At 41.8% G+C, this 19303-nt stretch overlaps 1 protein-coding gene across 2 annotated transcripts in view; it reads right to left on the reverse strand.

Moving 5' to 3' along the window:
* TBC1D5 (TBC1 domain family member 5) overlaps positions 1 to 19303 on the reverse strand; it is a 474884-nt gene that overhangs the window by 65878 nt on the left and 389703 nt on the right. The window contains exon 18 of one of the 2 annotated variants that reach the window (XM_034760747.1): positions 9751 to 9816. The exons of the other annotated variant lie outside the window; for it this stretch is intronic. Coding sequence (XP_034616638.1) covers positions 9751 to 9816 — 66 coding nt within the window. The remainder of the gene's footprint in view (positions 1 to 9750; positions 9817 to 19303) is intronic. 2 annotated transcript variants of the gene reach the window in all.

Below are 19303 nucleotides of genomic sequence, written 5' to 3' on the forward strand. Positions count from 1 at the left end.
TGCACCAATGAGAAACAAACAGAGAATATGGTTGATTTCACTTTGAGAAGTTACACCAAATTCATAGGAATCAGTTCCAACTCAAAGATTTTCCTTTATAAATGTTACTATCATTTGTTTCAACATGTCCAGAGAAATCCATACTAACTTGCATTAAGTTATTAGGGTTGCTAAATAAGTATAAAAAGAAAGTTAATTCTCCCTTCTGATCCGCTAGTCCCCAACTGTATTTTCCATCATAGCGATGCAGAGCTAACACATACATTTTTTAAATTCTGACTGTATCTTCCTATATGCCTGTGCAGCATCAAGTACACCAGGCAGTGCCTCAATACATAATTAAAATAAAATAAAATAAAATAAAATAAAATAAAATTGAATTCACAATATTATGGAAAGGTTGAGCATATAAGTTCCTGGCTCTTCAACACGTAATAAAATTTGAAATATAAATATAGGGCTCGTCACCTGTTACACGCTATCATTCATTAGGCATTTAAAGCCTATGGATATGTCTACACTGCAATTAGACACCCGCGGCTGACCCGTGCCAGCTGACTTAGGCTCCTGGGGTTTCGATTGCAGCGCTGTTTAACTGCAGTGTAGACTTCCAGGCTCGGGCTGGAGCCTGGGCTCTAGGACCCTGAGAGGTGGGAGGGGCTGCAGCCCAAGCCCAGAAAGCTACATTGCCATTAAATAGCCTCACAGCCCATGCCCCACACACCCAAATCAGCTGGCATGGGCCAGCACGGGTTTTTAATTGCAGTGTAAACATACCCTACGTCTTACTCTGCCCATTTTCTCTGAAGCATAATTTAGAAACATGCACATCAGAATATTGAAAGAAAGCTCAGAGTACACCCCATGGACTTATACTCTGCCTCATAACAGCTGATCCAATCAACGTTCTCAACAGCTGAGCTGAAGCATTTTGAAGATAAGGAGATGCGAGTTCCAAAAAGGAAATATTTGTTTCCACTGAACATTATGTAAAAAAATAGTTTATTTTCACTTGCCTAATGTTTGCATGGCACTATGGCACGGGGAGCTACACTTCTCCAAGTCCTATGGATTTTTTGTTTAGTGCAGTGGGGAAAAAAATTTCAAGGTCCCTGAGTTCACAACAGGTAAGGTATTCAGGGAGCTAAGACAACTTTCACCTCCACTGCTGTGGTTGATAAAAGATGAAATATGACAGTGGTTTTGAGAGAAGAACAACACCTACAAATAATAATATAGAGAATGTAGATCAAGAGCTTCTCTTCTCCCTGTCTCAGATCACTCAAGAACAAGGAGACATTCAATGACTTTGACAGGTAGCAAATTCAAACCTGAAAAGGAAAAACTATTCACTCAGTGCATAATTGCCACATGATGATGTTTAGGCCAAGAACTTAACCAGGAAGGAAATCTAGAATTATTACAGTTAATGCTAATCACATCTAGGAAGAAATATAAAAATGCTTCAGGGCGTAAGCCACTCTTCAACGATCAGAGATTTGGATGAGGCCTTCATAGGGGGCAGTTTACTGTGGGGTTTCTTGCACCTTCCTTTGAAGCATCTGGTGCTGGCCACTATCAGAGAGAAGATACTGCATTAGATGGCCCACGGATCTGATGCAAAATGACAATTCCTATATTACCAACAAAGTTAGCCTTGGCAAGAAACAAAAACATTTATTTAGGTCAACAGGGTTGCTTTTAATATTGTTTATTTAAAATATTAATTTAATAGCCCCATAACAAAATCAATTAATATCCCAGTTTTCATTAAGTGATGTACTGTCACTAGGGTTGCAAAGATGAATTGGGATGGAGGAGAAAAGCGGAGCTAGGATTTTTAAAAAAGCTTTTTTAAAGGTGTATATGGGAAAGTAGATCTAGTATAGGGGCACAAAATCCTAATTTGAAAGGAAAGTTAAATACTATTGCAGTGAAAAAAGTTATAAAATGCCACGAGAAATTATGGACCAGCATTCTTTTTAGTCTTCTGTAATTATTTTCTCTCTCACTTCTCTTTTCTGATTTTGCTCCTTCTGTGAATCGATATATAATTAAGACCCTACTTGAATCACGGGATGATTGTCAAATAATTGCAGCTGAATTGCGGACAAGACATTGAAAATGGTGGAAAAGTAATAACAGACCTTTATTAATTGCAGTAATTTGGAAAAGCCAGAGAAAACGTATTTCAGAAAAATTTGCTGGAACAATATAAACATCCAAGTACGATGTTATGCCTGCTACTTTTTTTTGATAACCAGACATTTTGCGGCATCTATATTACAGTCATTACTGCGAAGGGCTCCTTCCATCAGCCCCGGGTGGCTGGGGTCCTTCTGCTAGTGCTTGGCGGCTGGCAGCCCGTGTCCGGCACCTGGTTGACAAAATGGCGGTGGAATCCTAATATTGCAGGATCTGCAATTGCTGCAATATCGCAAATTAGGTAGGGCCTTATATTTGATTTCATGCATGCTTACGCCTGTGAATTCAGTGTACACTTCAGAATGTGACCATCACATTGTATGGTCAGCTATTCTGACTGTGAATCCCTTTTGTTTTACTAACCTCTATGACACCAAAAATCATTCACACAAAGGAAGTGACCCGCACGCACAGGTATAAAGTTACTCACTGGTTTTCTGGTAAATCTCCTTACAATCTGCCCTTGGTTTTACTAAAGCTTATTGCTGCTTCAGCCTTTCATGCCAATTTCACTCTTGCATATGCTATATATAATTCCATACAGATGCTAGATTGGTCTGTATTTTGTAATGGTTGTTGCTTAAACTATTCTGAAAATTTAACAACCCCCTATCTGTGTTAAATCACATTCCTCCCTCCAATATGAACTGCAGTTTTACTCCTCGAAATGTGTTTCCATAATAAATCCACACCACACAACATAGAGATAAAACAATAGAAAACAAAGTTAGAAAAGGCTGCAGAAAGAAAGAGAGATTAAGATACCAAAAAGCCACATGAAACATTAACACCACAGATTAATCAAAATTAGAAGACTAGGGAACACAAATCTACTTTTTGTTTTTATATATATTTAGAAAATACATTAGCACTGTCCATTGTCATCTAAGGCCTCAATCCTAGAATGAGGTCCACCCAGGCAAAGTCTCCTAGACATCCAAGAGACTCTGGTTGGCTGGGCCCCATTGTAGAGTTCTCAATAGTATTCTGGTACTTGCAATATGTACTGCACATAATACTGGGTTTAATTTTTTGATAAAAATTATAGCTTTTCTTAAAGAAAAAGTATAAACCCAAACAAACATGTGATCTTGGGAAGACGCTTCAAATGAAAACACTTTAAAAACAAACAACTGGATACACTGAAATCTTGTCTGAAGAACTGGCCAGGACACAGAAGTAAATAAGACATCACACACTGCAGAATCAGATGGTGGGTAATTGAGCAGAATGCAGGGAGGATTGATTTGAATGTTCAACAAGCTTCCTGGGGGGTAGAAAAGGTGATGAATAAACCTTTTCCCACTTTTCCCCAAATTCCCTTTAATCTCCTTTTGCGTTCCTCTCCCTCATTCCCCTGCAAGTCTGTCTCCTTCTCTCTACATTTCTCTGCATTGACCTCACCCTGCCTTCTGTCTCTCAGAGCTTTCTGTCCCATCCTCTAACATATTCCCCCTCCCTGATGCACCCACAGTTTCTCATTCCCTTCTCAACCTTTACATGGTCACTAAGCAGCCACCATCTTTCCTGAAGGCAACCTGGCTTCAGCACCATTGGAAAGTGTGGGTGATGGTGGCCATCTTTGCTGTGGGTATTCTCATTTCACCTGAAAATGCCGTAAGGAATGGCAGATATCATTGTGAGGGAAACCCAAGGCTTCAGTCCCATAAACTGAAATGGAAGATGGTGGCCATTTCTGAAATCGGCAAAATTTCAACAGAGTGAAAGCAGAAATCATAAAATTACAAGAACCTTTAAAAAGGGTCATATTCCTCACCATTCGACAAAGCTGCTATTTTTCTAGCTGCTTTACTGAAACAAGAGAGGCTTCAGGTAGCATGCTGAAAGTTGCACATTAAAATGTAATTGTCTAAATAAATGAATGAATACACTGAACGCCTGATATTGATCTTCTACAGTAGAAAACAATGTTCAGCTTGGTTCTGAAATGATGACAAGAGTATAAACCAAAGCAGGGCTAAAAAAAAAAAAGGTTCAGGATAAAACATGAAACCATCGTCATGGAAAACACAATTCAAGATGACTCCTGCACTTTTCTATTCACAATCACCACTTTTGGCCTCATGCTCTGAAACATCTTCTGAATTATTTTATAAATGCTCCAATATGTACATTGTATTTTATGACTAAAAAACAAACAGAGCTGAGCCTGACTCACTAGGCTTGGATTTGAAATTTAGTTTGAATTCAAACTTCTTGAAATTTCAGCTATTGTTTTAAATCCCATATTTGATAGTCTAGTTGGAATCATTATGAATGTAGGAGATGGTGGTTGAAGATCTTCGACAAAAGATAATTGGTCTAATTTTTCTCAATATTTTTTGCTTATGAATGTTCTCCCTAGCAATTTAGTTTATAAAGTGGCCTGTGACGCTCTCTTGGGTAATATACACATTTAAAAAAAAAAAGCCACATTGATACAAAAAAATTTAATACAGTGACAACTAAAAGGAGTCAACAGCTTTCACTCAGACTAACCTTCAAGCTCCTAAGCCATGTCCCTCAGGAAAGAACTGAAAGAAACAGATAGGCTTTGCAGTCAGCTAACTTTGGCTTTGTTGGGAGAAATGAGTTCCTGAGACAAGGGCCACACAGTGAAAGTGCGCTGTCTCCATCCCTTAATGGTTTAAATCTTGAAGCTTTAGATAATAGCAGCAGCAACAATAATCAATCACCTCTGCTAATTTCAGCTCTAGGGAAGGGACATGAGGAAAGAGGCAATCTCCAAGGTAGCCAGGATTTATAGTAAATGACGTAGAGCAGTATAGATCAAATTAGCACCTTGAATTAGACTTGTAAACACTCTGGGATCCAGTGCAGATGGAGCACTGCTGTAATATGCTCCACGTGAAAACCACCGCTAAACAAGTTGGAAGCCACTTTCTACTTACGTTAATAGAAGTTTCATGTCACAGTAAACTAATCTGGAGGTGACAAAATTAGGAAGGGTCAGTGCCCAAAGGAAAAGTCCCAACCTCCTTTAATAATGAACATGAATAAAAACAATATTGGATACTACTGCTCTTTGAACGTCCAAAGTAGGTAGTATCTAGTGGGCCCTGAGACTGAACTTGTTAACAAAAGCTAAATGCCGCGTCAACTGAGAAGGTAGGTATCTACCTATTGTATCTTCCTGGTATTTGCCCCACACAACCAGCATAACCTCCCATATTGCAAGGATTCAGTTTCAGCAGCTAGCCCTTATCTGAACAATTTTACCACAGCAGCATTACGTACACACTGAAAGGAACGTGGATAGTACAGGACCCCAGTGTATCTCATATGAGAAAGTCCTGAGGCAGAATTACCCCAGACTAAGACTTGGACCCTCTCAGAGAAAGAAAGAATGGAGCAACTTGCATTGTTCCATCCATACCTGTCAGGGTGCAGTGGTGGAAGTATAAGACGCTTCAGGTCATTTCTGAATACAGCCCAAGTTGTTGGTGTTGATTGAGAAATAAATCTTAGAGAGTTTATGTCCTACCTACCTTATATACCACTTCTTTTTCTAACCCATCACAATGGTTGACAGCAACTTTTCAGAATTTCGTACAACATTTTTATAGTTACGATGTAATCTGAAGGGTATATTTCATGGATCTCAAGTCATGGCTGGGAAATATAAATGCTAAAAATAAGAATAACTTATTGGGTGGGGAGTATGAAATCAAAGATAGAATGAGAAGAAAAATTTAAAAAATACATAACATATAAAGGGTAAGCTAAATATGCTATTTTCCCCCTGAATAAGTGATGAATAGATAACTTCCATATTTGTTCAGGATAATTGAAACAAAGAACAATGTGAAAAAATGATAGATCTTATATTACATCTGATGTCATTACATACTTTTGTGTTCAACCTGTTAACTACATTAGTGAACACTGTGGGCCAGCAGATGACGTAGCAATAGGTTCACAGATACCATCAATATACGCAGAAATAGATATACAGTACTCGGAACACATCACAGCATCATGCATGCAAATAACAATACCACAGTTTCAATCAAACCCACAAAATGGAAAAGGTGAGTTGTAAAAGTGAAAGTATTTTTGCATGTTCTCACAGGACTAACCCCCAAAAATATAAATCACACAGGAAATGGAAAAGGGCAGCAAACTGTCCTTTTGGTAAATACCAGGCCATCAGACAGATCGCACAAAAAAAGGCTCACAGTTTACAGAAAAGATTAAAATAAATCAATACTTATAAATGACCTGCATAGCCTGGTACTAGAAAAACTATCTATAACACGGAACTCAGTGGACTGTACAACAATACTGATCTACAGAGGAATTACTTACATGAGATCAAGAGATTTGAACAATTTAACACTTACTGAATACAAATGGATAACCAAATGAGAACTAGAAAAAATTACATGGAATGCTATGAAAGCGAAAATATAGAAAGCGCTAAACAGAAGAAATGATGAGCATAAATATATATCTATATTTTTCAGACATAAGTGATCGCTAAAATGGACACTAGACTATGAAAAAAGAACTTGCACATAAATTTGAGAAAACCTAAGGAAAATAATCACCATTGACCTTTGTGTCTACTCCATTCCTGTGGGCACTACTGTGATTCCGACAATTATTGGGAGGATCAAGAGCTACATATCAAGAATCAAAAAGGAGTGGCAAATCATAATTAATTAAAACAGGAATGACCAATGACAAGAAAGGCTGCCAAATCTAAAATTAGAGAAAACAAATCAAAGACAAGTCAAACCAGCCCTATATGCTTTGACTAACAAACAGGACCCATTTAAATAGCAAACTCCAACGCTGTCAGTCTAAAATTTGGCCGAGTTGCAGCTTCCTTGAGACCTTGCATTGTGGAAATCACAAAGTCTTACCATAATGCTTGTGTCAACTTTTTCAGATTTATTCCACCTGTGTCCATTTTTGAAAACTTAAGAACCTTCATTTTATGTTGGAAGAACACATTTGAGCATTGCCTGCATGGCACAGGTTTCAGGACCTCAGCAGAGTAAATACAAAATAACAGCTGGGACTTTGTAGCATGTCCCACTGATTCACCACACTTACCAACTAATGGCATAGTACACTCACTCTACAGAATGGCTAACCACAATGAGGACATCTAAGGAAGCATATAATTTTGGAAAATCAAGTAGAATCAAAACAAATAAATAAGGAACAGAACCCCTACCTCGAATGTGCCACCACAATGTGTAAGAAGGCGACAAACAGAACTATATATAGTAACGAGACAACACGGCTAGCTAAATACAGCCCATTCTTCTCTAGTACTTCAACTAGCAACCTTGGAACATCACTGAATCACAACAACCCTCTCCCCTCTGCTACTCAATCTAAGATCAATACACTCCACCCTCATTAAAAGGAGCTCAAAACAGCATATTAATAGTCCAACCTTCTGGAATGGAAACATGCACGGGGGGAGGGGGGGCCTTCAATCTAGACACTGCGGACTTCAGAAAAGTCAAGGTAAAAACATCACAGGAATGTACAGAAGAAAAGAAAAAGCTATGCAGTACTAAACGTAAGACTAATCTGGGCACACTACCATACAGTATGTTTACTATGTATATACATGTGCATGGATGCAGAAATGGTTGCCTATTTGCTCACAGAGATTGAGGATGCCAAGTCAAAATGCAGAGAGAGTACTCCAGTTGGTACACCTTCCCCACGCTAGAAGAAGCAGTGCTTCCACAACACTGACTATTTGGCTACTGCTAAAGGCAGCTGATGTTCTGCCTGGTCCTGTGGTTACAAAGGCCCTGTTTCTGTACCCCTGGAAAAACGCACAGACGCTGGGTTAGGAGAAGAAATTGAATTGTGTATCGCAGTTGGCATTGTTGGCGAAAAGGCTGAGGTGGAGGCGTGTAGAGCCTTGAAGGCAAAAATGAGAGATTAAAATGAATGCGGTGTACAATGGGAAGCCAGGAGGAGGACTCAGAGAGGGGATAACAGACTGGTGAGCAGGGGAGAGAGTATTAGTGACTGCATTTTGAAGGTATTGGAGATGATGACTCAGATATAAGTCAGGCTAAAGAGAAGGAGGTCGTGATAATCAAAATTGGATAAGAAGAGTTATGAACATTTTAGTTTCAGGACAGAGGAAGTTTCTGATTTTCTATATATTCTGGAGGAAGTAGCAGCAAGATTTAGATACCACCTGGATATGTGGGAAGAATAATAGTAAGGGGCTAAAGTTACACCTCTACCTCGATATAACGCTGTCCTCGGGAGCCAAAAAATCTTATCGGGTTATAGGTGAAACCGCATTATATTGAACTTGCTTTGATCCACCGGAGTGCGCAGTGCCGCCCCCCACCCGGGAGAACTGTTTTACCGTGTTATATCCGAATTCGTGTTATATCGGGTCGCGTTTTATCGAGGTAGAGGTGTACTTTCCAGGCTGTGAGCCTGGAGGATGGTGGCAGTAACTTCAGTGGAGGATAGGGAAAGTGGAGAGGATTTAGGAAGAAAAAAAAAACCAGTTTGGTTTTAGCTTTACTAAGGGTAAGTTGTAGATGAGCCATACAGAAACAAACACTGGAGATCCATACTGAAATCAGGGCCTGGGCAGGAGGAAAACAGATCAGCTGTGGAGAAGTTGATTTGTCAGTAGTGAGCATAAAGGTAATAGTTGAATCCAGGTTGGTTGAGGAGTCTGTCCAGGGATAAAGAATGGAGCAAGATAAGAATCAAGGAGAGAGCCCTCTGCAGTCCCATGAAAAGGGGAAGAGGATGATAAGCAAGTGAGGCCTATGCCATGAAAGCCAAAGTAGAACTGGATTTCAAGGAGAAGTGAAAAGTACTCAGAACTGCTAATCTATAATACGGCAGTTGCAGTAACCAGGCTGCACAGTACTGAAATTTGAAAAGAATGATTTCTACAGGTGTTGTTTCTTATTAACTTGACTTTCTTTGCTAATTATTTTCAAAGTTCATGCAAACTACTGTACAATTCCCCTGTCTTTATCAAACTCTAAGTGGTATAAAATTTTTCAACTCATTTTTTTTCAATTTATTTAAAACAATTTCACCTACAGATATCTATATCTTAATATTTCACATTCAGGCAGCTAAGCCTTCTCTTTAAGTAAACTATAAAAGTGCATCTCTTGCTAATTACAGCAGGCTTCCAGTCCAAAATGCCTCAGTCGAAGATTATCATTGTGAATATATGCACCAAAAAAGAGCACCTGAATATTAACAAAGTAACGTGTGAAATTAACTACAAAATACAAGATTAATCAGATTTTTAGCAAAGACAGAAGTTGGCACATAGTAATGTAAATCAGTATCACAGCCACCCTCAGCGTCATCATGTTAATGAATTTAATGGAAACCTTTTTTCTTCTGAACAACAGTGCCACTCAGTGGATGGACAAGGACAGTGAGTTAATAAGCACTGGAAATGGAAACATCACAAGTGAAATCAGTTGGGGGTTCCTTGACAGACCAATGACAATGCTGCAGGCAAAGAGATACTATGAGTTGCCATAGCAACTGTACCTTGGAGGGCTGTTAGATTCTGAGCAGGAACAGACATCTGTGCTTCGCTGCCTGTAACTACATCTCCTAGTAAATAAATAAAAACATCTTAGGATTTTTACAAGAACAAATACAATTTATTGAAATAAAGTCTTTTAACCTGTAGTTCATTGAACGATGGTGACACTAACTCCACACAAGAAACATGAACCAAGCAAAAACAGTACCTGAAAAATGTATAATAGAGTTGGCAAAAATTAATGGGCTGTTTGGCAAAGAAAGGTGTGTTTTTTTTAAATAAAGCAGGTATGCTGGAAAAAAAAACCCAATGTGTAAAGACATTTTTTTATTTACATAAAGATGTGAACAAATTTGCACAGCTAAACATGATTTGCTTCTGGCTCTTCACGATAGTGCAACTCTGATACTAATGCACAAAATAATATCAGAGAGTTGTGCTATTATTGTGAAGTGCTAGAAGCAAAATATGTTTAGTTGTGGAAATTTGTTTTAGGGCGCTGCTAAACTCACACCTTTATGTTGCTGATTTTAATATGCGTTGTCTTAATCGCGTATGAAATTGTGTTGTCAGTAATGCAGTACTAAAATTAACAAAAAAGTAACAGATTTGTTAGTCTGCAGTTTATTCTATTCATTACTATGTAGCTCTGCTTTGAGTAAGCACAGCTGCTCCCTTCTGCCCCAGAAACAACACACTTGTTTTCCAGACATAATCAGCAGGGAGTTAAAATATATAGTTAATTCAAATACACTGTGTTAAGTGGCATGTCATAATGTTATATTGATTACAAAGATCTTGTGTTACTACAACTACTTCAGAAATGTAAACATGCCAAATAAATAGTAGTCTGGACACTCCAATAGCTGAACATAATTTTGGTGGCATTTCATTTTCATATTGGTCCTTTAATATGTGCTTGTGATAAAGTGGCATTCAAATCAAAAGCCTTTTTGAATCAAGGACCCCAAAGGAAAACTAAATTTTGTACTGTAGTTTAAATGATACAAAAATTAGGTACAGTCAATATCACAGAGACTAACTGAAGGAGAAACTCTCTTCTTCTATGAACACATCACCAGTTGGTAATTAAAGATTAAGGCTAGGTCTACAATTGGGGGGAGGGGATCGATTTAAGATACGCAAATTCAGCTACACGAATAGCGTAGCTGAATTTGACGTATCTGATCCGACTTACCCCGCTGTGAGGATGGCGGCAAATCGACCGCTGCGGGTCCCCCGTCGACGGCGCTTACTCCTACCTGGGCTGGTGGAGTACGCGCGTCGATTCGGGGATCGATTGTCGCGTCCCGACGAGACGCGATAATTCGATCCCCGAGAGATCGATTTCTACCCGCTGATCCAGGCGTATAGTGAAGACAAGCCCTAAGTGGCTTCTGAAAAAACAAGAAATCCTGTGACACACAAAGGGAAACAACTTAGCCAGTTTTTTTTCAGAGACATTTTCACCATCACATTTATTTTCCTTTTAGGGTAACAAGCTCTACATACAGTACACTGAACTCAAGCTTTAAATTTAACCTCAGTGTCAATGAAGTGCTTCCTTCAGTAGGAACAGGACAATATTTTAATTCTTATGCTGTTGGCACGCTATCTTGCACAAGAAAGCAGTACTGATGCCCAATCTTTTCCTGTAATATAGTGTAGGCTGAGTAAGGTTAATTTAATATTAGCAGAATTTGATTTTTCAATTGGGTGGCACCCTCAGTGCCTTGGTACTCAGTTCAACTATTATTTGTAACATTACAGACTAATCTGGAATTTGCAGATTTATAAATGTATTCTTTTAGATCAGTCTACAGTTCTCCATTTACCTTATTTTATTGCATAGGCATTATCCTAACAAGAACTCAGCACATTACAAAAACTTTAAAATGAAGAACACCAATTATTGATCTTTTAAAAATCAGCTACTGATAAAAAAAATAAGCTCCCCTCATTATAAATTTAGTGTGAGCAACTTTAAAGATGGAAGAAGTAGTTACTTACCGCCTTGGGCAGAAACGATGGTTCTTTGAGTAGTGTCCCTATGAGTGCTCCGCTGTAGGTGTGTCTGCATCCCTGTGCTGCTGATTGAAGAACTTCAGTAGCAGTGTCCATTAGGCCCACGTGTGTGCTGTCTCTCCTTGTGCTGCGTCACAAGGCTACCCAGCATGCGCGGGCTAACCGTCCTCAGTTCCTTCTCTACCACAGAGTAATAGCGAGAACTCTGAAGCAGAGAGGAGGAGGGCGGGTTGTGGAACACCCATAGGAACACACATCTTGAAGCATCATCATTACTACACAAGGTAACCTTCTTCTTTGAGTAGTGTCCTAAGGGTGCTCCACTGTAGGTGACTCCTGAGCAGTATCCCCTTGCAGGGCTGGGACTTTGGAGTAGAGTTAGTACTGTGAAGCCAAAGATGGCATCAGAGGCAGAGTCCCCGGTGTTCTGCAAAGGTGTGGAATGACACATCACCACTCTACTGATCTCTGAAATGGGAACATTCTTGAGGAAGGTGACAGATGAGGAGATCGATCTCAAGAAATGTGTACGGATTGAATCTGGAGGGGCCATGTTATGAATTTGATAGCACTGCTTGATGCAATTCGAGACCCACTTGGAGAGTCTTTGGGCTGATATTGCTGAGGCCTTAGATCTTTCTGCCATAGAGAGAAATAGTCAAAGGGACATCCTGAAGGCCTTTGTCCTGTCATGGTAGAATGCAAGGGCTCGCCTAACATCTAGGGTATGCAATATGGCCTCCCTATTGTCTCGGTGAGGCTTGGGGTAGAAGGCGGGAAGGTGAATAGATTGACTCATGTGAAACGAGGTGGTCACCTCAGGGATGAACCTCGGATGCAGCCTGAGTTTAACCTTGTCAGAGAAGAATATTGTGTACGTGGGATGCGCCATCAGAGCTGCTATTTCCCCTTGCTGAGATAATTGCAACCAGAAAGACTGTTTTCATCGATGGGTATGCTAGCGAAGGATGGGGCCTAGCGGCCCTTTCAACACTAGGTTTAGGTCCCACGAGGGATGTGAAGTCGAGGGAAGAGATTTATTATTCCCTTAAGTAACCTTTTAGTGGTCGGGTGCAAAAGTACGGAGTACCCCTCTACGGTCTGGTGAAATGCTGTAAAAGCTGCTAGGTGAACCCTGAAAGTACTCAGGGATAACCCCGATTTTTTAAGTGTCAGAGCATATTCCAGAATACGTGGAAGAGCCGGTGACACTGGAGAGATTTGTTGGAACGTGCACAAAATCTGGAACCTGGAACATTTCTGAAGGTAAGTGGGTAGTAGAACCTCTTGCACTTCCTTTGAGCATGAGCTCTATAAGTGCTGGAGCCACATAGAAGCCATGCTTTAAGGTGGAGGATCCTCAAGTTGGGATGTTTGGTATTTGCCTTGCGCTGTGAGACAGTTTAAATGCATGCCCTATCCTATGATGTGTCTGGGGTAAGGAGTGACGAAGGTGGCACCAAAAGAAGGGGATCCCTTTGCATGCACTGGCTGGGTTCTTCCACCAGTCCAGGGAGTTCTTGATCATGGTGGACAGTGACAGGTTTATCCAAGCTGTCCCCATTCAGTCTGACGTGTGGAATCACCACCATGCCAGCTGCCATATGCTCCAAGAGCTGGAGGCAGATTGTGGCTGGCACTTGAGGGCTGCATTGAGCCATGTCTGTAAGTGATATCAGGGACAGAAATCTGTCCTGAGGTAGGAAGGCTTTGTCCTGTAGTGCATCTAGGTCGGCCCCTATGAATTCTAGGCATTGCACTGGTGTGAGGGTTGAATTCTGGGCATTCATCTGTAAGCCCAGTTCCATGAACGAGCGCATCATGCCCTCAGTGTCTTGATGAGCCTCCTGAAGCGACTGGGCACCGAAGAGAGTAGTCTAGGTAAGGACAGATCATTATCCCTTGAGATTTTAAATATGTGGGCACCACTGAGGGAACTCTGAAAAATATTCTCAGGGCTGATGAAAGTCCGAAGGGAAGGACCCTGTATTGGTAATGGTTGTTTCCCAGAGTGAACCTGAGGAAACAGCTATGAGCCAGTAGTACTGAGATGTGACAATGGGCATCTTGTAGGTTGAGGGCTGAAAGCCAGTCTCCCTGTTCTGGTGACGGAATGATCATTGATAGTGTGACCATCTGGAACTTCTGAGTTTTGACAAACTTGTTGAGAACTCTGAGGGCCAGGATGGGGCCTCCAACCTCTCTTCCTTCTGGGTATCAGAAAGTACAGACAGTAAACGCCTTGCCTCGTACATGTTGAGGTACTGGTTCTATGGCTCCTAACTGCAGGAACTGATCTATTTCCTGCTGTAGTAGAGTTCTGTGAAAAGAGTCCCTGAAGAGGGATGGGGAAGGGTGTTGTAGAGGGGGTAGGGAGGTGAAGTGGATGAAATAACCAGATCTGATGATCTCTAGGACCCATCTGTCCAACTTTATGAGCTCCCAGCCACTGTGGAACGTTGCCAAATGGTGGCCAAATGGGTACATGGCCGCAGGTAGTAGTGGGGAGTGGTCTTGCAGTGCCTCGACCTGCCTGTCAAAAGTGATGCTTAGGGGCACACGGTTGGGTTGAGGACTGGGCACCTGAAGGCTTTCATTTCGAGAACTTTCCCTTTTTCTTCTGAGACTTAGTGCCATTGTGATGGGAATTGGGACAAATAAGGCCTCCAGTGGTACTGAGGGCTAAAAAGTCTCTTTTGCCCCAGTGTATAGATTCCCAGTGCCCTGGAGCGTGGTCCTGGAATCCTTCAAGGTATGGAGAGAGGGTTTGGTCTTCTCAGCAAAGAGCTTCATCCCCTCAAAAGAGAGGTCGTCCACTGTGATCTGCACCTCCTTTGGGAATCCTGAGAGGTGGAGCCTTGGGGCCCATCTCATCATCGTATTTGTGGAGATGATCTTGACAGCCAAGTGGGCGGAGTCAAAAGACGATTGCAAAGTTGTTCTTCTTGGATGATGGCATTGAAGGAATCCTGGGAGCTCTCCAACAGCTTATCAATAAAGTCATGTAATTTATGTACTCATGCTTTGCTAAGAGAGCCTGGTAGTTGGCAATTCGAAACTGTAAGATAGCTGAGGAATACACCTTCCTACCAAAGAGATCAAGGTGTTTCCAGTCTTTGTCATAGGGTGTTGTCCTGGAGTCGTGCTGTTGGCCACGAGATTTCAGAGTCCACCACAATGGAATTGGGTGGTGGGTGAGTGAACGGGAACTCTTGATTCCTTTGTGGGGACATAATATTTTTGTCTGCCCACTTGCATGTTGGGGTCACCAAGGCTGGGGTTTGCCACACCATCTTAGCTCAGTCTAGGATGGCCTCATTGATTGGGAGGGCAATTTTGAAGGTAGATGAGGACTAGAGGATGTCAATAAGCTGGTGGTGTGTATCTTTAACCTCCTCCAATAGTATGCAGAGGACGTCCACCACTCTCTTCGCCAGATCTAGGAACAAGCGGAAGTCATCTGCCATGGAATGTGGCAATGGCATGACTGCTTTGTCCAGCGAAGAAGAGGATATGGCCTTGGGTGTGACCTCCTCCTCTGTCCATCTTTTGATCCTCCACTTCTTGTGGATCCCAGGCCTGTGATGCTGTAGCTGAGGGGGCATGCCTCAGAAGCTCTCAGGTGATACTCGATGCCCATGAGGCAGGCTGTTGGTGCGCCACCCAGGGGTCCCAGTATGGCCACTAGGGTAGCATAGGGCCTGGTGGACGTGCCCATGGGTGACCATACCAAGATGGTGATGGTGCTGTCTGGTGATATAATCTCAGACCCTGTTAATATTGAGCCCTATATGGAGCTTGGGAGGAGTACAGAGAAACCCTGTCCGACTTACTGACCAATCCCTAACTCAATATTGGAGGGGCATGACATGACTGTGGGAGAATACTCCTTAGTCGGCCATGGCTCGGTGCCATGAGCTCGGTACCAAGGGGCGAAGAGCCAGGAGCTTCCAACATAGCCAGGTCACCGGCCTGATGGAATTCTGCCTTTACCGAGCATCCGGGAGTTGGTGGTGGTGCCAGGGGAGATGGAGATCTCACCCATACTGATCTCTCTGGTGCTGGATGGGCCGATGCCACCACTGGTACAGAGGACAGCTCGTGTAGCAGGAGCGTCTTAGGGGGTTTGCCATTGTCTCTCTGTACCAAAGATTCGGTACCCACGTCTGTGGGCCTATCAGCGGCACCAGACACTGACGGTTGCCGTGAGGTATGGGTGCCGGATGATCCTTGTGCCGGCAGTGCCGAGGATACCGAGTGAGAGGGTGATCACTTTTGGCTATCCCGGAGCTTGCTGAGGGGATTTCCTGCTTTCTTTTTTGACTTGGGAGAGAAGTCCCCGAACTGTTTCTTTGACCCACTATCCTTTGAAGTCGAAGGTTGAGGGGACGACTCATGCCTTCTGGAGGGCTGGGGTCAGAGAGCCATCTCCATAAAGACGATTTTCTGGTGGAGCTCTCTGTCCTTGCAAAATCTCAGTCAGAACTGCTGGCAGAGGGAACTCTTTTGTTGGATGTGGCCCTTGCTGAGGCAGTGAATGCACTGAGAGTGCTTGACCGTGACTGGGATTGCCTCACTGCAAGTGCGAAACTTCCTGAAGCCTGAAGAGCCGGGCATACCCTTGTCCAGGAGTGCCCCCGACATCGGGGGGTCGACACAAGAACCAAGTCTTTTCTTCTTGTTGTTGGGTTGTTTTTTTCTTTTGGGCATGGACAAATAAAAGTCAAAGGCTAAAGGGTTTCTAAAAGCTAAAGATTAACAACTGAAAAGAAGAGTTAACGATCCGCTAAGGGACAGCTAAAGGCTCTGTCTCTAGCCAGGGGCAGTTGAGAAGGAACCGAGGATGGTTAGCCCGTGCGCGCTGCCTAGCCTCATGGTGCAGCACGAGGAGAGACAGCGCATGTGTGGGCCCAACGGACACTGCTGCTGAAGTTCTCCAATCAGCAGCGCAGGGATGCAGACACACCTACAGTGGAGCCTCATAGGGACACTACTCGAAGAAGAAGCAACAGGAACAACAACACTTTTGTAGCTGCTGCCACAGCTAGTTGGTGACTGTTCAAGCAGGACGTGCTAATCTAGAAGAGCTATGCCATCCAGGACAGACGTTGGCTTTATTTTGTCAGGTATGCAATACATTTTGCAACCGCCCACTCCCTCACCCTTGGCCCAAGAAAACAGTAAGCAATCTGTCTTGTCCACTATACATTACAACCCGCTATACATTAATGTAAATGAACATAACTTCAGCTTTTCAGAACAACTAGGATAATCATGATCTCTGAAAACCAGGAATGCCTCTTTTACAGGGTCTGCACTGATCAGATTTACAGAATACAGTGCTTTGTTTTTGTAAAGAACAGAATACTGTCACCTCAAGGAGCTGTCAACCAGCTGAGCTGGTGAAACTACCAGCAGAATAGGTGAGTACATATGTACCTGAGGGACCACTCCTGGATCTGTTTTTATGGTCTATCTAAAGCCTCCCCCTTAGCAGCCATCTATAGTCAGTTCTCCCCACATGTCAGAACCATGTACAGCATGAGACTGTAGGCACTACTTGAAGTGATGGTGTCTGTTGGACTTTGGGCTGGTATCCATGTTTCTAGTCATCTCAATTGGATCATGAGAGAGCACCAGATAGTGGGAAGTGTATTGAGAGCATTAGGGAATAAAAGGAAGAAAGTTGTGGGTGGGCGAGGGTGAAAACAAAGACAACCTCCAATCCTGCAAATGCTTATACATGGCTTAACTTTATGCACTTGAATAGTCCCCCTGACTTCAAGGGGCCCATTCACGTACTTAAACATGTGCACAAGTGTTTGTTGAATGAGAGCCTAAGAGCAAATGCGACAGAGAGAAAGAATGTGTGTGGCAGAAGGAAACTGAGGAGAGATACAGTGGTAAGAACTGAGGAGGAAAAAGGCAGATGGTTGAAGCAAGGGGAAGAAGGCACATCGACACCTTAGCTACCAGACCCATTTATGCACACCTCCCCGATCTCCAGTAATCCTCTATAAAATTCCCAGGGTATCCTGAGTTTATACCACAATAAATTGTAAGTAAGCTATTTTAATTTTTTTAAAATAAGTATGGTCTCAAGTTTTTTAAATATTAGCAACATCTCAAAGTCTTTGCTTTGTTTACATGAGTGGAGAAAGATCTAAGGTGAAAAGGTGGAAGGTAACCAGGGCAAACCTTCCCATCACCCCTTTCTTTAACAATGCTAATATCTGCAAAATGATCATTACAAAAAGACAGTGATGTGTCTGCGTACAGCAATGTCTCTAGGCAGATAAGGAATCTGCGTTCATCAGCTGCTCCATATATATGAATTTACTTTCTCTTTGACCATGGTAGTAACATTTGACACCCCTTTAGAGACATGACTTAACATTTCTATAGCCATTTGGGCTTGGTTTCTTAAAAAACTAAATCACAGCACTTTCAGACTCATTTGTTTGCCATAATTTAGAATTACCAATCAACTGCAGCTTATCAAAGGAAAATTGAAATAATATCTATTTTGAAAAACAAACAGTACAGTCAGCTAATATAGAAAACAGCAATCCTTACCATTCTTACTACATATACAAAAAAATTAGACATAGTTAATGATTTCAAGTCTTTTTGGTCTTTAAATCACATCTAATGGTGCTATATTAAACAATAATGAGAAATCTCAAATCAGTGTAAACCAGTGACAGACTACTGGACTAAAGAAAAATACCAATTTCAGATACACAAAGATGCTTATTACCCTTCATTATACTGAAATGGAATAATCTTTAACATAATGCATGGATGCTGTACATTACTGAAGCCTAACTATAGGATTTTTCCAACTATGAAGTTCCCTGTGCGCAGACTGGTTCTGGATCTCTAACTTGCATCACTACTATTATTTGTCGATAATGGTACAGCATGTAAATCCCTGTACTGCTACTTGTGCAGGAAGTTGTAAATAATCATTATATGGTAACTTTTGAAATAACTGTAGCATGATTACAAATCTCTCTGCTCTGACTGACCCCTATAAATCTCTGTTCTGACTGCTTACTGTATTTAGATGGTGTTTTTACAACATGATGGCTAACATGTGACAGGTAGCATGTTGTAAAATCCTAGTGTAGACAGGGCAACCCTTGGGTTCACCTAAATCTAGATAGAACTACAACTTGCTCTGTCTAGGCTAGGATTTCACAATGTGTCAGCTGTCATGATGTAGAAACTCACCTTTTTCCTAGTGTAGACATACCCAGTGTTCTCAGCTCGTTCACTCCTTTTATCTGAAGCAGACGACCTCCAAAATTTACAAGGACCTCACTTTATTACCACCCTGCCCCACAAAAAATGGGGCTGTGAAATTGCTGAAAGGGGAACATTATTTTTTAAAAGATCAAAAATCATTGGAATTGTTTCTCTTCAGGTCCCAATCTGCTTCCACTGAAGTGACTAGGAGTTTTATCAATGATTCAATAGGCGCACGATTGCGACGTCTGACATTTCTACTGAGAGTCAGGTGGGGCC

Source organism: Trachemys scripta, chromosome 2, assembly GCF_013100865.1.
Source record: "Trachemys scripta elegans isolate TJP31775 chromosome 2, CAS_Tse_1.0, whole genome shotgun sequence".
NCBI classification, from domain to species: Eukaryota; Metazoa; Chordata; order Testudines; family Emydidae; genus Trachemys; species Trachemys scripta.